Source organism: Podarcis raffonei, chromosome 3 (genome assembly GCF_027172205.1).
Source record: "Podarcis raffonei isolate rPodRaf1 chromosome 3, rPodRaf1.pri, whole genome shotgun sequence".
Lineage (NCBI taxonomy): Eukaryota > Metazoa > Chordata > Lepidosauria > Squamata > Lacertidae > Podarcis > Podarcis raffonei.
The window spans coordinates 86469733-86495896 of record NC_070604.1 but is presented as its reverse complement, the minus strand read 5'-3'; the positions used below and the strand labels follow the sequence as shown (position 1 = coordinate 86495896).

The following is a 26164-nucleotide window of genomic DNA, read 5'->3' as shown; positions in this document are numbered from 1 at the left end:
GGAGTCAGGCTGGTTAAGCGTCGGAGCTGCTGGCCCCGCGGCTCTTTCACGCGCGCCGCATCGCCCTCTCCTGTTCGGCTATGCGCCCTCCGCGCTCCCTCCCGCCGGGGTTTCCTGGGACGCGGCTCTGCTCCAGCCTTTAGGCGCCGCCAGGGCCCCGAGCTCCGCTTTGCCTCGCGCCTCGACGCCCCTCCTGCTGCCTGCGCCGCCGCCACCATGTCGGAAACCCGGAGCTGCTGCGACGGCAAGAAGGACGTGCAGGTGGAAGGCGGCATCTACCTGGAAGAAGGGCAGTGCGACTCCGGCCTCGGCTCCATCCGCTCCCTGCAGGGCCAGCTGCCCGAAGGCGGGCCCCGGTCGCCGGCACCCCGAGGGGTCCGTTCGGACAAAGCTGCCGATTTCCCGGACGCGGCCGCAGGCAAGGAGGGCTCGGCGTCGGAGCCGGACGAGCGGCTAGATTCCAGCTACGGCTCTTCCTCGCTCGTCGAGTCTTTGGCGGGGCTGGGAGAGACCCCTCGGCACCCTGGCGAAGAGGAAGAGGAGGAAGAGGCCGAAAGGGTCCGGCAGCAGCTGCTGCTGGAGACGTTCGCTTTCGTCTCGGAGGACGGAGACACGTGAGTGGCCCCAGCTCGTTCTCACGTGCTTGTTTCAGTCCGTGGGAGACAGGAGACTTGAAAGTCGGCGCGCGGGTGGGGCAGGTTGGGCGAGTGGGGGCGTCTGCTGAACATCAAAGTGCGAACGAGCGCGTGCACACCTGCGCGCGTGCTTTCTGCACTCTGGGGAATACGGGGAAACTACTAGAGGGAGTCGCGTGTGGGTGGAAGGGTGACGTTACTAGCTCAGTCAACATTTCCAAACTCAAGGAACACCTTAAGGGTGCTTCCCGACACAAGGGTGTTGTGGTATCGCTGATCTTCATGCATACAAGTTTGGTTTGGGGTTTTTTTTGCAGCTTACATGTAACGTTGCTGCAATCAAAATAATGTACCGTATTTCTCTCCTCATCCTACTCACCTGCAATACATTCTACTCACCTGCAATACATTCCGTTTCTGGACAAAATCGTGGTGTAAACGTCCAATTTGCAGTATTCAGCCTCTGTCTAGACGCAGCCTAAAAAGTGCCATCTGAAATAAAAGCAGCCCAGCCCATTGTTTATATGGGATCTTCTTGTCTGCAGATATGGGGTAGCCCTTCAGATCCAGCTGTATCGCTTCAAAAAGTGTGTTTTGTCAATAAGTATATGATGCAGGCAGTTGGCAAAGGTTTCTCTGAAATTCCTTAAATGTGGGACGTAGTTGGGGTTGAATGGATGTTGGGAGGGGGGTTGTTATTTTGGCACCTCTTTCTGTTCCTTCCCTCACAACCTTCTGCAAACCTGTTTGGCAGCAGTTTTAGTATCAGTTTTATTTTTCCATGGGAGTTGCTCAGTTCCTTATTTGTTCATTGGAAAATAGATTGAACATATAAACTCTGCTGTGATCATTGGTGCAATGATCCCCGATCTTTTATGGCTTCATCTGCACAACAAACCTGTGGAGTAGGCATGTGGAAAGAGCAGGAGGCTCAGAATGAGTTGTCAAGGCACTCTAAAAGGTTGGGGGTGTTGACTCCAAATCCAGCCCCCTCATATCACCTTGGATCTCTGGCTGAAATATCCATGGAGTTTTGGGAAGCAATAGTTGACATTTCCAATTGCACAACCAACCTAGCATGGGGATGCTTGCTGGGAGTCTGCTTCTAAGCAAGTTGTTCTTGCCTTAAAAAAAAGAAGTGGTGAAATTGGGGCGTCCATTAAGTTTTCCATGACCTCTAAGCCATTTATGCTTTTTATAGCCGCCTTTGTAGAGTAGAGGCAAGTTTGATGACTTAGTAGTGTGAAAGGCAAACATCTCAAGCCCACATGACTTCTGTGATGTAGTAGTGCTAGTTTCTCTTGGGGCTCTGATCTGAGGCATGCTTTTCCGGAGCTTTTAGGTTTGCTCTTGTGCTTGTAAAATGTAATCCTGTACATTTGGAGAGTGGGGGTTTCATATCAAGCAGGAAGTAATAAGATTGACTCTCCGCTGGTTGGTTTACCATAACTAATACACCGTCTGTGGCCTCCTAACTTCCTCCTGATCCTGCATCTCTGATGCGATGAGCCGCTTCTGCTTTTTCCAGCCTGCCGTATGTTTCCAGTTTCCACTCTGGCATGGCTGGGCTAACTATAGACACTATGGCAGCGTGACCTGTGTGCTGAACAGATTAAAATGGCAGCATGGGGGACAGCTTGGTGTAGAATGAGTGGCTGGTGGTGGTGCAGTAGCTGCTGAACCCTCATCCATTCATCCTTTTTCTCTCAAGTCACCTTTCTACCCCCCTGTGTTGCTTTTGCCTTTGGACGCGACATGAAAAGTATGCCCTACCAGGGAGAAGGTCTGGGCATGGGGGAAGAGTTCAACACTTCCTTTCCGCTCTCTCCTCCACACCATTAAATCACTTCTGCCTCCAGCTCTGTGTTTGTCAGGAACCTGCAGTTTTCAAACATGGGCTGGTTATTGTTGATTGGTTCTCCTACCTCCTAGATAAGTCTATAGCTATGGAGGGGGGAAATGCTAAGTTTGAAATTAGATGGTGGGGAAAGTCTCCAACCTAATCAATTGTTTGTAGAGAGGGTGGGGAAACAAGAAGATGCATCTTATTTTGCAAGTGCTTCCATGCCTCTCCTAGTTTGGAGGCTTGGGTAGAAGTAGTGAGAGGTGTCCCCTCCAGGAGTCAAGGGGGTGACAACACCTGATTCCATATAGAATGATCTATTTGAACTTGTTGCCTTGTTTTACTCAAAAGAAGAACAACAGTAGTAATTTTATTATTTATTCCCCTCCCATCTGACTGGGTTGCCCAGCCACTCTGGGCAATAGCTGGCCAACAATGTTCCCTTCGGCTGAGAGCATCCTAAGTGGCAGAGTGGGAATTACCGGTACTTTATTCATGGTTTCTCAGCAGTCTCCACTGAACAATATCACTTCCTTGTAACAGTTCTAGTGATGAAAGAACAGAAGTTTGTGGCTTCAAATTTCTGCTTCCTGTTTTTTTTTAACAGCTGCCATAGTGCGAATGGAGATGGTTCTGAATTGGATTGGTGTTTTTTAATCATTCCAAATTGCATGTGTGTTTGCTGGAGCTATGTTGGTCTGTTGTACAAAAAACAACATGCTCAGTGTTGGTTTACACATGGACATCAAGCGATGTCTTCCATATGTGAATTGTCCATCATGGAATAGAATTTTCCTATTCCTCCTGTACAGCACTTTTCAGTGGAGTACTGTATGTGCATTTGTTCAGCTTCAAATTCAACACATAGCTACTTTCTTGCGTTTTTTGTTTGTTTTATGGGGTACATATCCCACCCTTCAAAAGGGTGGCTATAAACTGCAGAAATGTGTGTTAATTCCTCCCCGCTTCCCTCCTATGATACTTTATTTTAACCAGGTCTTCATGCTGTTCTCCAAGTTTTTCTACACGTTTGCTCTCCAGTCACACACCCATTCTTTCTTCTTCTCTCCTCGATCCCTCTTTGTCCAGGTGTTCTGAATTCTGCAATTGTAGTACATTCCACAGTAGACCTGCAAAGGGGACTTAAATGGATCTTTGTATAGGGTTGCCATATTTCAACAAGTGAAAATCCGGACACAAAAGTTGTTGACAGTGCTGATATGGGTTGCCATATGTCTGGATTTTCCAAGGCATTTTGACGATTTCCACCCAAACACTGCTTCTAACTGTAGTATTCCAGATATGTCTGGGAAATTCTGGACATATGGCAAGTCTGTTCTTTTTCCTGAATCCAGAATTCTTGGAGGGTTTTCTGGTCCCACTTCATCCACATTTCCTAGAAATGAAACTATTGAATCAGTCTTGAAGCGGTTTACATATATTCCTGCTGGAGTCCAGGCCACCCCGGTAGATGTTGATGATTTACTAAAGCTAGTTAAAACTACTTTTAAGTGGCTAAAACTTGAGACCTTCAAAATCTGACTCCAGGCATTCTTGACGCAAGATAATGGTTCCGTTTTTTTTTTTATCAGCACAGAACCCTCTTTGTGTTGGATAGGACTCTTAATACATGGAGAGTTCTGTTTGCAAGTGCAAGGCAGTGAAGATCATCATGACTCAAGGTGAGATGTCCACAAGACCAGGATGGGAAACCTGCGGCCCTCCCACAAGTTGTTGGGTTACAACTCCTGTCAGCCAAAGCCAGCATGACCCATGGTCAAAGATGATGAGAATTGTATACTTAACAGAGTCTGGAGTGCCTAAGGTTCCCCACTCCCTACTGCTAGAGGATGCTTAGTTACACAGTGTGAGGAGAAAGACTGCTATGAAAAAGATAATGGTGACCTCTAGTCCCCACTGATAGGGAATGAAATTCCACTGTGAGGAAGTCTTCTAATCTGGCAGTGGAATACTGACCAATTTCATTTGTGTGTGGCTGCCATTTTGTTTTGCCTTGTATTTGCTTGGTCTAGTGAGGCACAGGATTCCCCAACCTGAGTGGCAATGAGACGGCAACTACCTTTTTTTTTACTGTATGGAAACAGTTGTATCTATTTTGGTAGGACCGAATATGCATGTGGTCTCTAGTGGGAGTAGGCGACGGCAGGGAAGCCTAACTGTGGCATGTGGTTAAGTACCATACTCTCTACTGACTGTTGGGAAATCACGTGTCGGTGACTTCTAGACTGAGGTTTGTAGAGCAGAGACTTGGAAGGTCATTGAGTATATTTAAAGCTTGTCCTGATAGGGGTTGGGTTGGGGATGTTTGCTCTTCATGTGGTGGTGCCTGTAGGTAAGCGATAGTTTAAAAAACTGCTAAGGCTTTCCTGCCTGGCCTGGAACATGTGGCTCTTGTGGGATGTTCAAATTTAGCCTTGAACAAAGGAGGACAATAGCTTTGCGCAGTAGAGCTGTAGCCTTTTACTGATCTAGATTGGCTTAATCAAAGCTGCTGTGTTAATCAACCAAAGAGGCATCTCAGAATAATTTGTGCAATGCACTTTATTTTTAAAATTGCGTTGTTTTTAATATGAGTACTTACAAAAATCTTGCAGATAGCATGCATGCCCTCCACTTTCACACAAGAGGAAATGCCTCTTCTAAGAGGTGCCTGCTGCAACAGAATCATAGAGTTGGAAGGGACCCCAAGGGTCATCTAGTCCAACCCTCTGCAATGCAGCAATCTTTTGTCCAGTGTGGGGCTCAAACCAACAACCCTGAGATTAAGAGTCTCATGCAGTACCAGCTGAGCTATCCCATATATGTGCATCCTCAAAAAGAAGGATCTTATGATAATTGGTCTTAACTGTTTCGGCACCTGCAAAAAAACATTCTGGTTTAGACAAGCGTGGAAAGATGTGGCGATTTTAGTTTGTTTTAGTATTTTAACTTTTGTATGTTTTAAAGTATGGTTGGGATTTATTCTGGGATTTATTTATTTTTTACTGTTTTATCTTTTGTAAACTGAGGTTTTCCTACACTCAAGCAGCATATAAACTTTATGAAGTATGTATGTATAAATAAATAAATAAATAAATAAATAAATAAATAACAACCAAGGCAGGCCTAATCAACTGATAACAAGCTACCGGTAGCACTGCTGAAGCATCAGTTAAGAGACTTGCTCCCCAAAACTCTGGCAAGAAGATATTTGATTTACCGCCTCAGACACAAAGAAATTTTTGTTAAGATTTTCCACAGGTGGTATCCAATACCAGCTAAGTTGGCAAAGATATATAAATTGAAATCCAACCTTTGTTGGAGATGTGGTAAAGAAATAGGAACAACAATACATATGTGGTGGAGGTGTGAGGAAATTAAGAAATTCTGTTTTTTTTTTATAAAATTTTTATTGGTTTTTCAACATATAATATAAGACAATACAAACAACAAACACTAACAAACAAACATATAAACATGTATAATTTCATAATTTTTTTCATATACCCAATTTCAGCGACTTCCCCATGCCTCCCTTTTCTGCATCCCTGTTTTAAACTTTTTTCAGCAACCCCTGGTCTGAATTACTTATAAATTCCTTTCTATAACCCTTTTCTTTCCTCTTTTCCAATCATATCGCTGCAAATCTGCTATTCTTTACCCAAGACATTTTAACACTCAATAATTTTACAAGAATTTTTAAGATAAAATTTAAATTTCTTCCAATCTTCCTCCACCGTCTCTTTCCCTTGGTCACGGATTCTGCTCGTCATCTCTGCTAGTCCCATATATTCAATCACCTTCGTCTGCCACTCTTCCAATGTGGGTAGTTCTTGTGTCTTCCAATACTTTGCTAGTAAAACTCTTGCTGCTCTTGTAGCATACATAAAGAACGTCCTATCTTTCTTTGACACCAATTGGCCTACTATGCCCAGGAGGAAAGCCTCTGGTTTTTTGTGAAAGGTACACTTAAGCACCTTCTTAATTTCATTATATATCGTTTCCCAGAAGGCCTTAATCCTTGGGCACGGAAATTAAGAAATTCTGGACAGTAATACATGAAGAATTAAAGAAGATGCTGAAAATATCAATAATTAAAAAACCAGAGATACATCTCCTTGGATTGATAGGGGAAGAGGTACGGGGGGGGGGTAGAATCTTATATGCAAGCACAGCAGCTAGAGTAGTGATTGCTGCTAAATGGAAATCACAAACTCTACCTTCAAGGGAGGAATGGATTTGTAAATTAAATGAATACTTAGCTTTGGCAAAACCTAACAGCTATTACAAGAATTCAATTGAATCAAAAATTTAAAAAGGAGTGGAAATGTTTTGATGAATATATGGAAAAATATTGCTCAAAAAAAGATATGCTAATATGCCTAGATTAGAAATGTAAAGTATTTGAGTGAATGTAAGTTAGTAAGGAAGGACAATAAGAATACATAGATAAATTGAGAAGTCTGTAGAATGCAAAGATAAATGTAATCTCAGAATGTAGAGGAAATCGAGTGGGGGCGGAGGGAAGCGGGGGGAGGGACAAAAGAATATTATGTTTGATTGAGGATTTAAATGATAAATATATGTGGGGATGGGGATGATGTGGTAAAGGCTTTGGTATATTTGCATTGTGATGTAATATGGAATAAAATTAATAAAATTTTATAATAAAACATAGAAAAGAGATTTGCTCCCCTGTGACGTGTTTAGATTTGAGAGAATTGCTATTATCTTCAAAGAATTCTCGATGCTTCTCCAGCATAATCCTAAATTAGTCTTACGTGGTGCAACTGGAAATGATTACCATGCAGATGTTGGGTTGTTTTAGAATTTGTAATCTTTCAGTGGGAAAAAAAGATGCTGAGTTTTGTAATAGGTGCAGTTAGAAGGCACTTGGCATAGACCAGGTGACAGCTGGAGGCTTAGCATATAGGAGAGACATAAAGGAAGTTTGCATTATCCCTCTTCCAAATGGAAAGCATGCATGAAGGAGTTGTGCTGGCTAGCCCAGCTCTTCTGCCACCTGCCATGCCCCCTGGGCTGCCTTTGTGTGATGAGACTCTTGGGCCAACCTGGATATGCTCTTGTGTGGAGGAGCCTTATGCAGATCTCGGAAGAGGCCGTGTGCAAGTACAGGCGAAACTGCCAAGCGTGTGTATTGATTAGGGTGGGCAGCACAACCCCCTTGCACATGCTTTTAATGCATGAAGGGATGGAGAGATCATAAGAATTCCCCCACCCCCATAAGTTCTTGCACAGTTGAATTAGCTCATTGCCTATGCAGGAGGCTGAGCAAGTATTCTTAATGCAAGTGTCTAGCTCTTCTGTGATTGGAGGAGGGAGTGGAATGGGGAAACTTGTAATGAATATCAAATTTATGCAAGGAGATGTTAAAGCAGAGGGACTCTCTTAAGATGAAAACTTCCAGAAATCTTCTTGGATGCTTTAGAAGAAGAGGATCCAAACTCCCGTTGCGTAAGAATCGCTGTAATACAGACTGAATAGTCTAATAAGACTTTGCAAGGGCTAATGTTTCATTCCGATATCTTGAGTCTCATCTTCTTGTCCGCAGTGAGTGTGCATGTCCTATGAATGGGAGATTCTGAATCTCTGCTTTCATTCCAAAGATGCTTCTAGCACCATGGCTGATATCGCTTACACAAATGTCTCAAAAACCACAAGGTGAAGAATTTCACGATGACTGTTCTTTTTTAGATTTTTAAATGTGTTGACTCAGTTTTTGGCTTCAGGATGTGTACACATTGGAACTGACTGTGCTAAATTAAATGGAAATTACATTGGGCGTTCATGCTTCATTTCTGTCACCCATGGATTTTAGAAGTTGAGCTGGAAGGAGCATGCACCGAGTTCTCAATACACAGAAGCTGACATCTGTGGATATCAGATGTTACTGCCCATCCAAGTCTTACTTTTTTAGCACCACTGGCAACTCATATTCAGTTTGCTTTATAACTTACTACAGTAATTCCAACAGTGCCATAAAATATTAAAGCACACATTTTAGAAGGGAAGATACTGACTGGAAACTAATCATGACATCTCTAAAATGCACTTAAATGAAGCCTGATCTATACAGGCAGTAGAAACCTATAATGGTACAGTCAATACAGGTGCGGGACACTTTGCAATTTGCACAGGGAGGAAGGTACTTTCCCTGATTTGTTAATTTTCTATTTTGCATGGGATTTTCCCATACAGAAGGGTTCAAATTTATGGTTCCCATTTGCAGCCTGAAGTGAAACATTCCATTCTGCCTCCTTACTTCCACCTTATTCTGTTAATGTGTAGACCAGGCCTAGAAAATATTTTCTAGCAGTTTGTAATGGTGAGAAGGGAGTAATGGAGGGTTGGGAAGAGCAAGCTTCCATGGTAGAATCTGCTACAGCAAATGAATGATCACTCGCTTAATCCAGGTAGATGGGAATTCCAGATTACATGAGGTATTTTGAGTGCTGGCATCTCATAGGTGGAGTTCTAGGTGTGGGTCTCAAATATATCCAGGGCTTAAACTGTTTGGGATTTTAAAAATAAGCCGAGACCAAGGGCAATCGGTTCTGTTATCTAGAAATTTTTTTATTACAAAGACAGCACTTGCTAGAACATGCGATCTCCCCCTTCCCCCAGTCACTTCTATGACAAAGTTTTATTAGTGCCCCCTGCCCTCCTGCCAGTGGAATAAACTATCATGACTTTTCATTATTTCCACTAGACCAGCAGGTTGTGGTGGAGCAATTTTGCATTCTTCTGTTGCAAGTACCTCCTTGGCTTGCTCTAGAAGAAAGCAAACATTAACAACTGTTACCATTCAGCAACTGGGCATTCCCAGGCATCTGGGAAAATGAATTGATGCCAGTGAGGCACTAGTTCATGGGAACATTGCCCAGCCAAAATGTGCCAGTCTAATTGGCATGTATGCAAGGTAAGATGCTGGGGCAAGTAATAACATGTAGGGATGCATAATGTTAAGGATTCTGTGAATTCTCCAGCTATCTAGCTACACAGCAGTTTTGAGTTACCTGGATAGACCTTGGGAAGCCTAGATTTATGTACTACCTCTGGCACTGATCCAGCTTGTCAGTCTTGGGGAAAGTCACCATCTTTCACTCTTGTTTCCTGTGTAGAAAAAGGTACCTGAGTGAATGAGGAATCTTGGCAGGACTTGTATCCAAATACTTTAGCTCTTCCTCATATGCAGATGTGCACATTTGTCATTCCCTTTCCAGTGATTGGACTTGCCATTGATTGGAAGAAACCCAATTGGCCATAGTCATCTGCAAAGGAAAGATGATTAAATCATGATGATTATTTTTAAAATCAGTTGCATTTTTATCCTATCATTTTAAACATAAAAGCTTCTTATATCTTGTACTTTGTTCAGGAGCTTAAAGCTTTCTTTATTTCCTAAAGAGAGAGCAGGATCTCGTTTGCAAAGGAAAGATTGGGAGTGCACTATTAGGCTCTGTTGTGCAGGGCAACAGATAAAGGCGCCAAATTTGACAAGCACTGAGCTCTACCTGAGGGTGGAAAAGAAGAATGATTTCTGTTCAGTTTCACCCTTCAGGTTTATCTGTCACATGCATCATAAGACCACAGGTGATAGACAAATGAGTATGGCTTAGGAAAAACAACATCTTCTGCCTGTGTGCTGAAGACTCCCTATTGCTTATATGGTGCCAATCCCAATTTTCCTTAAATGAGGAAAATTGTACTGTCTAATACTTTGTTTACCTTGGATTAGTAGCTAGTGCCCCTGGAAGCTTTTAGGATGTATTCCACTGAGTGAGACCCAACCCTATCACAAAATTCCTCAATTTTGAATTTGCTGCCTTTGTAGATTTGGTGTGCGCACTTTTAGTTCAATTAACCTCTGTGCATCTTAAATTACACAGTAATGTGAGCTTATTGCACAAGAAGGCTTTCACCTATGATCCCAGATGGGTCTTCCTTTAAAAAAAGAGCAGCAGACAAGATGTGGCTTCAGTCTTAATACTGAAAAGCCTCTGAAGTCTGTGACATTATATTTTCACTGGTGTTGCCTTTGGCTTCCTCTTTGAAAGGAAGGGCTTCTGTTCCTTTCTTCACAAATGTCCCTTTATGTATTTATCCTTTATAGTCCTTCCTGCAGGAGTCTCTCATGTGATCTTTGTTTCCTGAAACTGATGGGAAAATTCCGCAATATGAAAAGGGTTGGCGGAAGCAGTTATGGAAATCCAAAGAGGTTTGAAATAGAGAGGGTTGAAATAGCTCAGTTTGGTGTTTGTACATTTTTAGGAAAAGTGCATATTTCCAAAACAGGTCTTTGTCCCTGTGGGCAAGAGCAACTCCTGTTCCTCACCTTTAGGATACCCATGCTCTAAAATCTACAGCTGCCACCTTGGTAACATCAGGCCACCAGGCACAGTTAATTAGTCAGGTATATAATACTGCAAGGAGGCTGAGAAACTGGAATAGCAGGGAGGAAAGTGTTGATTAGGGGAGAGAGAGAGAGATAGAGATGTGTATTGATACCACAGTATTGTAAAAAGGTTACTGTCGGACAGTTTTTCTTGGTAAAAGAGGTCAGTTAAGACAGTTAAAAAAATATGCACTGGACAAGTGTGGAATTCCCCTCTTTTATTTTATCTGGAGAGTCTATTGGCTTCTTGGTATCAACAGTGTTCATATTTGTTTCGGTTTCTTAGCCCCCTTTTTTCCTTCCCTTTCGTAGCTATTATTGGATAAATGGTTCAGTTGCATGCATTTCCCATCTTACTTCCTAAGGGGGGGGGGAGCACCAGAGCGAAGTGGTAATGGATGAATAGTGTCATTCCTTGTATTCAGTTTCTGTTGCTTAATATAAAAGTTTGTAACGTATGCTCTTTAGTCAACAAAGCAGAACTTATTTGAGGAGGGACTGTTGCTTAGCAGTGGAGCATTTGGGTTGGATGCAGAAGGTCCCTGGCATTTCCTCATAGAAAGTTCAGAAGATGAGAAAAGGCTACTCCTCTGCCCGAGAACCTGGGGGGTGTTTTGGGGTAAGTAGAAGGCAAATCTCTGGGTGATTTGCAGTAGATCAGTGAGGATTTCTGATTCTCAACTGCAGCAACAAAGTGACTCTGCACCCTAAAATTATAGTGCTGGAATAAAAAAACACTTGGGGTAAGCAGGAATGGTTTTTTGTGTGAGCAGACTGAGTTCTGTTCACTTCTGCTCCCCAAAGCAAATTCCTGGGCTCAGAATTCCCTAAGTGCATGCCTTTTGTACAAAGCTGGTGGCTCTTGGAGGTTTTTATTTTAACACTAAAGCGAACAAAAGAAGTAGATCCCACAAACCTGAAGCTTCCTCCAGGGGAAGACATGCAATATTGTGCTAATCTGATTTGGTAAGTGGTAGCTTCTTGGGTTATAAACAGAGTGAGGACATAGGTCCTGAATCAGTTCTTTTAATTCCCAGACCTTCTATTGATCTCCCATCAGCTCCTGACTGGCTTGGAGAAGGAATGACCAGTTTTGCCCCCAGAGTCCTCTGCTGTACCATACACAGTTCAATGGGAAGCACTGGGAAGCTGTTTTAAAGGCATCTTCTTTGTCGCTCTGAGCTGTGAATCGTGACATAGAATTGTAGAGTTGGAAGGGACCCTGAGGATCATGTAGTCCAACCCCCTGCAATGCAGGGATATGCAGCTGTTCCATATGGGAATCAAACTTGCAGCCTTGGCATTGTCAGCAGCACCTCTAGCCAACTGAGCTATCCAGGCTGAGTGTTGTGTGTTAGAGGTTTGCTAAAAGGTACAGGTAGGGACCCAAAGGAATGCATGGACCTTGTTATGCAGGAAGGCCTGGTCCCAGTCTAATAATATATATTCAGCTCATGGTACTCTGGGCCACAGTTTCCCTTCCGTAATATTACAGTGGTAGTATTGCACCTGGTTTACAGAAAGGATGCAGGAGAGCTACTGAGGTGATAATGCCAAAGTGCTTCGTGTGTTTTGTTTAGACGGGTTTGTATTTGCTTTTTTACCCTGTCAGAGCTGGGTTGTGTACTGCTAGGCTGAGCTGAGGGGATGGAAAGAAGGGAGGAAACGGCGCAAATAGCTCTTGCACAATAAATAAACAGGCTCCAATATTAGAACTCAGCTCCTCCTCTGTGTGCTTTTCTCTAGAAACTGCAGCACATTTTGGAGAGGATAATTAAAGCTTTAAAGCCTGGGCCTGAAAATAGGGCTATTCCCTAGCATAGTTCTGTGAGGTGGGGAGGGAACTGTATAAAATCCAGGCCAAGTAAACAGCAGCTGAAGCTTCCCCTCCCCCACCCCTTCTTGCCTCATGATCAGGGACTTCCCACATTGACACTGAAATATCCCCACTCCTCCTCTATTGTAAGTGCACATTAGTCTCACTGTGACTAGGTAGACACCGTCCCTCCATGAATCACGCTCAGGGCTGTGTATGCTCTCATTCTCAAGCCACATTCCTGACCATGGGGGATCCTGCTTACTCCCTATTTCCTCCTCCCTGCTCCCAAACAAGCTTTGATATTCTGCCAGCTGTTGCAGACAGTAAGGACTAGAAACACCATTCCTCCCAGTCACAAAGTTCAGAGATGAGTATGGATCCTTCTGCAGCCTTAATAGTACCAACCAAGCTCATAAGGGAGATCGTAGAAGGCTTGGGGGAACCCCCACTAGGTTTGCAGAAGGACAAAAAAAATGAAGGAGGGAAGCCCCTCTCTAAGGCTGGGTTGGCAACAGTGTCCTTGAGGACCCACAAAGCCTCTGACCCCCCTGCTTATGACTCCCTTTGTCACAAGGTGGAGTGAGGGGTTATGTCTCCCCCACACACATTGAAAAGTACATAGAGCTGAAGGAGGAAATTGGAAAAAGTGACGCTTCCCATGGTGTATCTCTCTTCCATTTTCTGTGTTGACTTGCTTGTGTTTTGCAAGTTGATATTGGTGGTCCATTCACTTCTAAGGCTATACAGAGGTACCTCTGTTTAAGACCAGCCCTGTTTACGAACAATTCCGGTTACGAACTTCCGCAAAACCAGAAGTTTACCTCGGTCTACGAACTTTACCTCGGTCTAAGAACGGAAACCGAATGGTGGAATGGCACCGGTGGCGGGAGGCCTCATTAGGGAAAGCACACCTCGGTTTAAGAGTGGTTTCGGTTTAAGAACGGACTTCTGGAACGGATTAAGTTTGTAAACGGAGGTACCAATGTATTTGAAGTAACTTGTAGCTGACAGGTTGTTATTTAATGTGTGTGTGTGTGTGAGAGAGAGAGAGAGAGAGAGAGAGTGTGCACGCTTTCAGGTTTGTTCTACCCATATAGAAAAATGAGGTAGTAGACAGGGCCGTGCTATTTTTAGCCGAAGGGTACCCTATTTCAGTGATTATGTACTCCAAAACAAACCTGCTTGCAAATAAAGTTTAGCACACTGGGGTGAGAGATTCTTGCTTAGCTCACTCCCTGTTGTATTGATTTTTCTATGTGCAAGGTTTTTAACTGAACAATATTATTGTTAGTCTGTAGTCTGAAGTGATATATGCCATTCTACCCCTTCATTCTATAGCACAGACTCCATGTCCTCTGTTGCAGTTAAGCAGCTGCTGCTGCTGCTTTGTCCCACCAATGGGCATCTTGTAGAATTACAGAGGCAAAGCTGGACAGGTTTCTGCCCTAAAGGAATTGATAATATACCCATGTGCTTGTGTCCCACCCCCACTTCTGCTATAAAGTATGAAGGAATGGGGACCTATTGATACAGGTGCAATGGCAAGGGTTTTTGTTTTCATACATTGCTTGAATAACTTGGGGCCAGATGGTGTGGAAGTGCCCTTCTGTTCTGGACAGATTACATTTGGATCCAGACAGTAAAGCAAACGTTTGGATAAATCTTTCAGTTTAGTGTTATTGAAGCAGATAATGAAGCTTGGTATCTTGTGATGGTGGCCCAGCCTCCCCCTAGAATGGGAATTTGGCTGCCCTTGCTGGCTGTTGTGAGGAATTCTTGGGGAAAGTGGCTTGGTTAAAATAGCCCCAGAGAATTCTGTGCAGTCTATCAGATAAAAGCAGCAATGGTTAAAGTTCAGCCCGGATTGCCTTGTTGGAAAGTCCCTGTTCCTGAGAGTTCTTATCTGCTACATACTTGTTAGGAAGCAAGAAAGATAAACTTCAAGCCACACAAAGTCAAAATGTAAAAGATCTGCAAGGATAAACTGACCGTGTGTGTGTGTGTGTGTGTGTGTGTGTGTATACACACACGCATGTAACGATAGATCCTTGGAAACAAGAGCGAATTAAACATTCGTAATCTGGCACCAAACAGGACATAGTTTGTGGAAGCAAATTTCAATGGAGTCTTTTGCTGGTTTCCAGTTGGAGATCGCTCAGGCACAGGTACCATCTAGCAGAGTGTTTCGGCTGATGTTTGATTGAGAAGATTCTAGTGCAGCTGACTTTAGGTCCTGTCTGATTCCAAACCATCACTATAACTTCTCTTGCTAATTTTTGCTGTCTCTTTATTGATAATACTCTCAAAGCTTCTGAGCAGCATTATCTGTACAAGTAATACTGAAATGAAATGCTGCATTTGTAGAATATTTAACCTTTCTTTAGTTCTTTCTGCTTCAAATTAGGATCTTATCTCTTCCAGTTCTCTCTGTACCATGTGATGGTGAGCAGAGGTCACTATCATTATTAGGTGTGGGGTGTTTTTTGGAGGGGGTGGGTAGGCTGTGTGCCTGGGTCCCCTTCTAGAGACCAACTCAGCTAGCCCTTTGGAATTTGTTCTAAAAATAATCGTAGAACCAAAACCAGAAGCTAGCTGAGGTGGTCTGTCCCAGCAAAAACAAAGAGTCTTGTGGAACCTTAAAGACTAGCTAGTATGGCATAAACTTTCACAGACTACAGACCACTTCATCAGATGCATCTGAAGTGCACTGTTACCCATGCAAGGTTATGCTACAATTCATAGTGCTACAATACTTTTAGGGTTTTAAGACTCAAAAAATGACTTTTAAAATGATACTCTCTTATTCAGTGCATCTCACTTTTGTCTTTGGTAAGCCAGGTTTTGAAAGGTTTTTGTACTTTTGAGAGCCAGTATGGTGTAGTGGTTAAGAGCAGTAGTCTCGTAATCTGGGGAACCAGGTTCGTGTCTCCGCTCCTCCACATGCAGCTGCTGGGTGACCTTGGGCCAGTCACACTTCTTTGAAGTCTCTCAGCCCCACTCACCCCACAGAGTGTTTGTTGTGGGGGAGGAAGGGAAAGGAGAATGTTAGCCGCTTTGAGACTCCTTAAAGGGAGTGAAAGGTGGGATATCAAATCCAAACTCCTCCTCCTCCTCCTCCTCCTCCTCCTCCTCCTCCTCCTCCTCCTCCTCCTCTTCTTCTTCTTCTTCTTCTTCTTCTTCTTCTTCTTCTTCTTCTTCTTCTTCTTCTGTTCCAAAACCCTGTCAGACCTGTTTGGCCAGAGGCAGGGGTGGGGCATGTATGGCATGGAAAGAGAGGCCTCTCTTCAATCCAGATTCCCCTATCAAAAACTATTGCCTGGCTTCAGCCTTTGTCACTACCTCTTCCTCTTCCTCTTACCCACCCCCCAAACCCCCAGACACTTCCTCTCCTTTTTACATTGATTTTAGCCATAAGAAAAATAAATGCAGGAACATTCAGATATTTTACACTGTGTTCCTAATTGTATTTAAGGTGTTTCATATCATCCTGCTTTAAGAATAAACAGTTTGGGGGCTTCAGTTATTGCAGTGTTAATCTAGGTGCCTGTTTAAGGTGGTTAAGGTTGTAATTTGGAGTTTACCAAGTCTGAGGGACTAGATAACTCAGATCCAACTGTCTTGCAAAGTCTGAATATGGAGGCCAGTTGCAAATCGTGTGGGGAATGCTGAGCTGTGGGGTTTTTTTTTGTTTTTTGTTTAAAATGCTTTGCTTTTGGGCAATTTGTTTTAGCCAGGCTGGTCGGGAAAGTTTATGTAAAGCTTAAGAAACTCCTTCTCCCCCACCTTTGTTTCACACTATCAAATGACACTATGGGCATGTATGGGCAGATGGGCCATTTAAAAGGCTTTTGTGGTCTTATAATTACGAAGCTGATTTAAGTAAGGTCTTGGGCAATTTCGCCTTGCTTAGGAAGCCACTTGTCAGTGGATCAGCCCAGAGAGTGGGATGCTTGGGGTCTATGCATACTCTGGTCAGCCACTTTAGCTAACTTTAATGAAAAACAGTGTTATAAGACGTGGAAGAGCCTAGAATAGAGGATGTACATCCATGGAAATTTGGAGTGATATCCAGCTAAGTCATACTTGAAATGAACCCATGGAAATAAATGGAAATTGCATGCCCACAGATCACTGCATCTATTCCAGGTATGACTAATATTAGGTATCTGCCTTTGTCCCATAGCGTGCTACCCCTTTTCTACACAACTTCCCTGTTCTGTTGCTGTATTTCCAGAGAACCTCCCAGTGCCTAGGTCACCTGCAATTTTACTGGTGTGCTCTAAATAGAAATAAATGGCACCGATGTAAACTTAACTTTGCATATGAAATAAAGAATCGTGAGGTGGCTTGTAGAACAGTCCTAACATACTTTACTTAGAAGCTATATAGCTGCAACCTTTTTTACTCCCCCGGCTGTGCCTGAATTGCAGCCTTATAAAACCAAAGTAACTGAATGCGAAGAGAAACCTTCAGAAGGACCCAGCCTCTCTCTTCCCACAGTGTCTTCAGCCCTCTATGGGCAACAGCAGCTGTGCACAGCCTCCTTCAACTCTCCCCTCCCCTTGTTGCTGAGGCAACTGTGGGTGGCCACATCTCCGGCAGGGCAGGGAAATTCCCCATGCCCATGTGACCTTGGGCTTCCCCTGGGGCCTTGCCTGTGCCTCAGCCACATACGTTGCTTGGCTTGGGGAGCAAAGACCGTCCGTTCTCTCTGCTTAAGAGTCCATTTGTCAGATGGAAGCCTCGTAAAATGGTGCTTGGGCAGCTTCCTCTAGGCAGCCCCAGCCAGGGCTGCTGTGATGGCTTTTGGGTACCTTGGACGGGCGCCTGATTCCTTTCCTTTCCCCCCTCCTTATTTCCTGATTTCTCTATGACCTTGTCACTACCACCTCCCATATCCCTTCTCTCTGCCTCTATGGAAATCCCCTTTGTTAAACGCTCTGGAAACAAGAAGGGCTGCGCGACAATACAGTAAAAACGATTCTCTAATTGCAGACTTGTTTTAAAGCACATGGTAACTTTGAATAGGTCGGCTAGCTTACTGGAAATACATTGTAAGCTGATCAGTTCCATGCTTATGCAAAAGCAGTGTCTTGTGATCCCTTTTAAAGATGAACAAACTTTATTACGGCATAAGCTAGGCCGGGGAACCTGTGGCCCTCCAAATGTTGGACTGCAGCTTCCATCATCCCTGACCACTGGCAATGCTTGTTTCATAGAATCATAGAATTGTAGAGTTGGAAGGGACCCTGAGGATCATCTAGTCCAACCCCCTGCAATGCAGGAATGTGCAGTTGTCCCATACAGGGATCAAACTTAAATCTTCGGCATTATCAGCACCACACTCTAACCAACTGAGCTATCCACCTCCATCATCTGAACATCTGGACTTCAGCCCCAGCATCTGGAGGGGTTGCAGTTTCTCACCCCAGCATAAGCTTTTCTGGACTACAGTCCATCAGATGTTGTCCTGAGTTTCCACACACTAGGTTGAGGAGGCGGCATTCTGAAGAAGTAAAGTCCATGAAAGCTTGTGCCATAATAAAGTGTCATTTGATGCTTTGCTGTGTTTGCTACTGCAGACTATCCCTCTGGAACACATTTCTAAAAGTGTATCCCTTTTTTAAAAAAATCTGGTTGACTCTGATGCATTGTATTTGTTCTGGAATTATTTCTGAATGTGGGCAGGGCGATGCATGAGTACCCACTTTTAAAAAAGAGAAATCACTTGATTTTTCAAAAACTGTTTCATTTGGTGTTTAAATCGTTTTTAGAAAAGCATCCATTGCAAGTTTAATATACAGTCGTACCTTGGATCTCAAACACCTTGGCTCCCGAACAAATCGGCTCCTGAACATCGAAACCCAGAAGTGAGTTTTCCTGTTTTCGAACAGTTTTCAGAAGCTGAACGTCTGGTGCGGCTTCCAAAGTTTCCGGTTGGCTGCAGGATGCTCCTGCAGCCAATCAGAAGACACACCTTGGTTTTTGAACGGTTCGGGAGTTGAACGCATTCTGTTTGAGAACCACGGTACAACTGTATCAGGTTTAACAATTACCTGTACTTAACAGCAGTGAAAACTAGAAAGCTGCTTTTCTGTCCTTGATCTAGATAACTAAGTTTATCTCTTGCATCCTAGCTTCTATATGCAAGAGGGAAAAAAGAAAAGAAAAAAAAGGAGGGATGTATAAATGATGTCAAGTTGTGACTATGATGTGGATTTAGTAGCCTTGTTAATTGAAATAGTTGCTTCTTCATTTTGTTGGAATAAGGTTTTGTGCATGCATCCCGTATTTATTTTCAAACACATTCAAAACCCTACTTTCAGTTTCAGGGTGGTGGGAGTGCCTGCTTTGTACCTTTGAACAGCTAGGAGTAGTTGGATAGTGCAGGGTGGCAGCAGCCCTCTAAGGCCTGCTCAATCTGTGAGGTGATTCATGAATTTATGTTCTGGTAGAAACATTCAACAGGTAGAGTTGCATAAGAGCTGCTGGTGTGGAGAATTTTTTTTGAGAATTTCCATCAGACTCCTCTTCAGACTTGAAACTTCTGTGTGAAGTGTGAAACTTCTGCCATGAGTGCAGCCTGTCTGTGAAATAGCCATCTGAGCTGTGATCTCTGCACTGTAGGCAGAACTAGCTATATGGAAGCTTCTAGGGGGGGGGATTGCTTTTGATGGAGTGAGTCTCTGCATGAGTCTGTTCTCAGTCCTTGGATTGCTGACTTCAGTCATGACCTGCCTCTCATTGGGCCATTTGTGTTAATGCTGGTGCTACATACTATTGTTGCCACAGATTATATTTTCCCACTCAGTCAAAGTTGCCACTTTTTGAGAAGTTAATCAGCATTCTAAAAACCACAGCTGTCATGTGCTTAGAGGGTTGTTAGAATTGACCCTTAGTTCAAGAACAGGGGTGCAGCTTGAGTCTTCACTGATGCTCATCTGTTTCATATACCGTATTTTTTGCCCTATAAGACTCACTTTTTCTCTCCTAAAAAGTAAGGGGAAATGTGTGTGCGTCTTATGGAGTGAATGCAGGCTGCGCAGCTATCCCAGAAGCCAGAACAGCAAGAGGGATTACTGCTTTCACTGTGCAGCGATCCCTCTTGCTGTTCTGGCTTCTGGGATTCAGAATATTTTTTTCTTGTTTTCCTCCTCCAAAAACTAGGTGCGTCTTGTAGTCTGGTGCATCTTATAGAGCGAAAAATACGGTAACTAGAAGAAGAATTCAGTTGAGCCATCTCCATTTCTTTCCAGTCCTTGTTGCGCTGGGATTAGATGCCATGCAAAGACTACTGGGAGAGTTTGGCATGTATCCCTGGTACCTCTCATTGTATGTGATCTTGTTGTTGGTTGTTTTCTTCCAGAGATGGAGGTTCTCTCTTTTCCTGGTTCAAGAGCAAAGTTTATTGTCTTCCTGGGTTCAGCGGTCTTGGATTCTAGGGTTGGTTCTTGGTAGGCTTGTATTTGCCTTGTCAACGACTGACAATCTGAATTAAACTGGTGGGACCTTTGCTGGGAATCCACAATGAGTTCTGCAGCCACCATGCATCAGTAGGCACATGTTTCGTCTTCAAATGACGGTGTTCACCAGGAAAATACGTGGTTGACAAATTGCAAGAAATTGCTGTGGAAAAACTGCACATTGCCCTGTGAAAAGTTGTAAGCATGTAAAGTGGTTCAGGAAGAGTCATCACTACTGTATATACATGGAGGTCTAACTGAATCAGTTGTCCAGTAAACCCATGTGCGTGTTTTCTGTTCTAAGTGTGAAGAGCAAGCAAGTAACTTGCCAAATGTTTTGCATGCTTAAAGGGGAGTGTGTTGTTCATGATTCTAGGTTGGTATGACTTGGGCCCTGCACCACAAACTCATATCTCTCTTCTCTCTTTCAGGTTGCTACACCTGGCAGTCATTCACTGTGTACCTGCAATAGCACTCTGCTTCATTGCCCAATTGCCAGTGGAGGTTTTAGAGATCCAGAATGACTTATTCCAGGTATGTGATAGACTGTGGGGAAAGGTCAGTATTTTTCCCAGTCTAGCTAGAAGAAAGAAAACAACTGGGAATCTGGGTCATTCTGTCTTGCTTGTGGCAATTGTCTCTGGCTATAATATTTCCCCCCCTGGACTTACTCCTTGCCTCATTTTTCTAGATCTGGTGGACAGGCATATGCAGATTTGTTATGCTTCTTTTTCATAGATTCATAGAATTGTAGAGTTGGAAGGGACTCTGAGGATCATCTAGTCCAACCCCCTGCAATGCAGGAATGTGCAGCTCTCCCATATGGGGATTAAACCTGTAACCTTGGCATTATCAGCACCATGCTCTAACCAGCTAAGCTATTGTGACAGTCTTGGAAGTTTTCCTTGAGAATTTGTGACAGTTGCTTCTCAGTGATAGATTTTTGTTATAACCTACCTTGGAAGGATATACACATTAAAAGATGTTACAGAAATCCATTAAATGAGTAATACTAATTCTAGTTACTCTTCTTGTCAATGGCCTCAGTCCAATTTGAGTTGCATGCAGCAACTTGTGCCCTGAATAGGAATATATCCCTTCATCTGGATGAGTCATTTGACCCCATTAGTTATTGGGGGCTAAATGATCTTTGGGGTGTGGACTTAGATGTATATCTGCATCGGCAGAGTGCATAGAATCTGCTTCCCCAGTTGAATAAGAGCACTTTTTCTGAGGAAAAGAACATGCGAGCTTTAAAGTTAATTTAGCATCTACCTCTCATTTTTGCCAAAGGTGGTGTATTCAATGTGAGATTTTTATAAAGAAATCTAAAGAACCAGGGTAATCCAAATTCTGGCCTAGAGAAGACTGCATTCTGCAAGCTATATAAATGATGTAAACTCACACAGCTGTTTGCTTTTAGTTGATTTATTTCTGGCTCTGCCAATCCTGTTGAGGAGATACACAGGGTACTGATGTCCCATGAATTTTAACAATTCTATGAAGCTTACCCTTGAAGGATCACTAGGTGTTGCATATGTGTGTCCCCCCACCCCACTATGAAAGCTGAGATTTCAACTGAGATATTAAATTACGCATCCATTCCTGAATCCTGTGTGTGTGTTTTGTGATGCAATTGCAGCATACAGCCAGTCTCGGTTTTGCCTCTGCCTCTTGCACCTTTCTACTCTAGCCCCATTAAGCCTGTGTCACTCTCTTGCAATAACCTTCTCCGTTTCCCATTCACAGACCCCGCTTCACCTCTCCGTGTACCTGGAACAGTCCAGAGTGGTGCAAGCGCTAGTTCTGAGAGGAGTGAACACAGCGCTGCAAGACCGCAATGGGAACACACCACTGCATTTGGCCTGTGAGCAGCAGAGTCTGGAGTGTGTGCAGCTGCTGCTGCAGGGGATCATCTCCAACAAGACTTTGGAGGCTAGAAAAAGCCACCAAGATTTGCACCTCCAGAACTGGCAAGGTGAGATAGTAAAGATTGATCAGGGTGGTGTGTGTGTGTCTGGTGACACACTGGGGCCAGCGTTCGGCTACTTGCCTCGTAGCAACTTCCTGGGATGTCTTCTTCTCCAGGCTTGACTTGCCTACATATCAGCACCTTGAAAGGGAACCTGCATCTGATGGCATTGTTGGTGAAGAGTGGAGCCGACATCGATGTTCAGGTATGGCAAGGGCAGCTGCACCAGAGCCACACGTGCTCTGTACTTTTGCGATCAGGCCGAGCAAGAAGATCCGGCAATTAGATACAGAAAGCGAAAAAGTTTGTCCATTGTGGCAGGGGAGATTAATACTGAAAACGCGTAGGAAGTGCTTATCGAAGTATCAAAAGGTGGGCAGAGGTGACTGAACAAGCTGCAGCTTTGCAAAAACATAGGCTTGCAGAACTGCTTGATCTGCACCACTTGTTACAAGTTGCAAAGTAAATCTGTTATCAGGACATAATTTGGATTTATTCAGAGCAGATTTTTAACAGTGAATAACCATTGGACAGTGTTGCAGCTGCAGGAACAGGACACAGATTAGGGGAAGTGATGGGTTCCATACCTTTGTGATTCCCCACCCAAGATCATCTGAATCTGTGCAGGTTCCTGGAATCCCCCCAAATGTTTAAAATCCCAGGAAGATTTTAAACTCCATGTTCTGTTTTGAGCCTGTTCCTATGTTCATTTGTGAGGAGGTTTAGGAACAGTGTGTCTCCATTCTGCGGGGCCCAGTTTCCAATCCTGGCCACAGGATAGCTCATTTGGTTAGGGCGTAGTGCTGATAATCCCAAGGTTGCAGGTTCGATCCACGTATGGGACAGCTGCATATTTCTGCATGGCAGGGAGTTAGACTAGATGATCCTCAGCATCCCTTTCAACTCTACACTTCTATGAGTCTTTGAAATGTGCTAGTGTAGGACAGGGTTGGCTGACCTGTGACCTTACAGATGTCCCTCTAGTTCCCATTATCCCAGACTATTGACCATGTTGGCTGAGGCTGATGGGAGTTGAGTCCAACAATATCTGGAGGACCACAGGTTTGCTGTCCCTGGTTTAGAGGGTGTTCCATCCCTTTAAGATTCTGTTTCAGAGGCTCACTGAAGTGGCTGATCTGATACCCTGCTTTCATGGTCCCAGGATGGCACAAGCGGAAAGACACCCCTGCACATGGCAGTGGAGAACCATGACGAGATGGCTGTGAAGCACCTCCTTGAAATGGGGGCCCAGGTGGATGCCCAGATGTACAACGGTTGCACCCCACTGCACCTGGCAGTAGGCAGGAAGGACGCTGCGATTGCTGCCATCCTCTGCCAATCGGGGGCAGACACCTTGCTGCGGAATATGGAGGATGAGACGGCCCAGGACCTGGCTGATGAAAACGATGATGTGAGAACCTTTCTGAGTCTGGCTGTTCTAGATTAGGGGCTTGTAGGAATAAGCTGAACAAGTCCCATCAAGCTCTTGAAGCAAGGCCAAGGAGTGCAGGCTGTATGGCGTAGTTCTCAAGCTTTGGCCCATCAGTAGAAGGTGCTTTATGAACAGGGTTTGGAGTTTCGCAACTGGCCATTGTCAGTTGCACCTCTCCTTCCATACCTGTGATTTGACTATTTCCAATTCAGATTAGTCTGGTGTCATCATCTTCTTAAGGCCATATAGCAGGGAGGAGCTGCTGAACTGGCAAGCCTACCTCCTATGTCTCCAGTGCCATTGCACTGTTGAAGCTTCTTCAGTGGAAGGAACTGCAGCAGCTGCATTGCAGTGGAGCAATTTTGGCAACTCCTTCCCTCAGGTAGGGAGGGATGTAAGCCAGCACAGAACTACATGTAGGTCAGGATGAGGCAACAACTCTTTTTCTCATGTATTGGTGCTGCATTATTATTATTACTATTAACATTTGTATAACATTTGTATACCGCCCTATACATGTAGATCTCAGGGCAGTTCATAGCATAAAATCACAATATAAACAAAGAAAATACATAATAAAAACAAAAGCTTAAGAGAGAGGGATTCAATTATTTATTACTATTTATTAAATTTCTATACCACCCTTCATCCAAGGATCACAGGGCAGTTTACAATATAAAACACAAAAATGCATAACATAGTAACAAAAATAATACCTCCCACAGTTTCAAAGGCCATAGATTGTTTAATTGGCCGAAGGTCTGGAAGAAGAGGAATGTTTTTCCCTGGCGCCAAAGATACATGACAAAAGTTGGTTCATATGGGGAGAGGCGGTCCTTGAGGTATTGCGGTTACCATTCAACCATGAATCTCGTTGGGTGACGTAAGACATTCCTTATCTTAGCCTAACACGTGTCACAGGATGACACTGAGGATAAACTGGGATAACCCTTACGCTCCACTCCAAGCTTCTTCAAGGAAGGACATGATACAATTGCATTACATTGGGACTCCTCACAGCTAGGAATAAGATTCCTATTTTTCTTTTATAATGCTAATGTTACTGTTTCCTCTCCTTTTGCCTTGGCAGATTCTTACACTCTTGCCTTTTGATGACCTGAAGATCTCTGGCAAACCTGTTGTGTGCTCCAGTTGAACATTGCAAAATGTGAATGAATACATCATTGGGAGACGTATCCCGCTGCTGCAGGTTGATAGGAGCAGAGCTGGTCACCGGTATATCATTCCCCTTCTTGCAGAATTGGAGCCTTTTGTGCTTCTTCAGACACTTACAATAGTGCGCAGGACTTTGGGAGCTGGTGCAAGAGAAAAAAATCGTTCTTTGTGTATTTAATTTGATGGCGTCATGGAGTTGCCGCCTACCTGAGTGACAAGAGTCCAGATAGACAGATTCTATGTTTGCTTTGCCTGCTGTGTTGAAAATTGGAGACACCAGAAGTTCTAGGAGGACACTTATTTTTTCCAAGGCTGCACAGTCAACAGAGGTGGTGTGTCAGCCCTCATTTTTCCTTCTTCCTCCAGCCCCCGCCATTCACCTCAAGTCTGTGATGGAACTATAATAGGGGTTTTTCTCTTTCCAGTCCGCCAGAGTCACTTCTGTTTTTAAAATGCTTCCTTCCCGCACACCAGCTACTTTCTGATCTAGCTACTGCTGCTCAGGCCTTCTGCTTTTCCTTCAGTGGCCAGCTGAGGATTGACTCAGGCTTCTAATTCTGCAACATCCAGGACTGCAAATTGTTCCATTCTCTCCGTTTAGTCCACCTGTTGACTCCCATGGAGGATAACCCTTGCAAGCAGAGTGGACAGACAACTCTTTAGTTCCTCCCTACTGCTTCTGTGACGTGCCAGAAGGAACTTGAAGGCTGAGCTTATGGGGACAAAATGAGACTTTCTCTCATGCCTCAAGATAACTGGTGTTCTTGAGGCCAGAGTCTCGAAGCAAAGGAGCCTTATTCTGTTCCAGTTCTCTTTCAGATTTACTAGCTAATACTGCTGTACAAGCAAGTTCCTTATCTCTAAACTGCCATCCTAAAAACACCACACTTCCCTCGCGGTGCCGGCAACTTGAAGTTCTGCCTGTGGAGCAAGGGAGAACAAGGAAATTCCAAGGCCTACCCCCCTTCATAAAGCGTTGTGTATACTGCTTTTGTTCATCTTGAACATAACCTTTATAGCAGTTGCCAGGAACTGTGTTTTTGTTGTCCCTGCTGGAAGAAGCTGCACATGGCTACATTTCCTGCATGTTGATTCTTAGTATTTGAACAGTACTCCTGCTTAGGAACAGATCTGTCCGTTTTAGCCAGTGGGTAGGCAGATTGTCTTGTTTCTCTCTGCATTCAAAGTGGTGAGTTTGGTGATCCTAAGCAGCCCGTCATGAGGAGACTGCAAAGCTGGGTTTGGAAATCATGACCTGTGGAGTGATAGGACTCCGGATCGTGCGGTATGTGTAACATGTGTAACGTGGTGGTATTTGCTCCTTTGATTATTGTTGTGTTCCACCCAGAGGTTATACACTCTGCTTCTCACCAGCTGCAGCAAGTGTAGAGAAGCATTTGGGTCATCA

At 43.9% G+C, this 26164-nt stretch overlaps 1 protein-coding gene across 1 annotated transcript; it reads left to right on the top strand.

The window, feature by feature from the left end:
- NFKBIE (NFKB inhibitor epsilon) lies at positions 1-25736 on the top strand. The gene is made up of 6 exons (XM_053382904.1): positions 1-614; positions 20608-20710; positions 21926-22154; positions 22265-22353; positions 23311-23559; positions 24671-25736. Exons 1-6 carry the CDS (start codon positions 217-219, stop codon positions 24734-24736), a joined length of 1134 nt encoding a protein of 377 aa, XP_053238879.1. The 5' UTR covers positions 1-216; the 3' UTR covers positions 24737-25736.
- Positions 25737-26164: the final 428 nt, after the last annotated feature.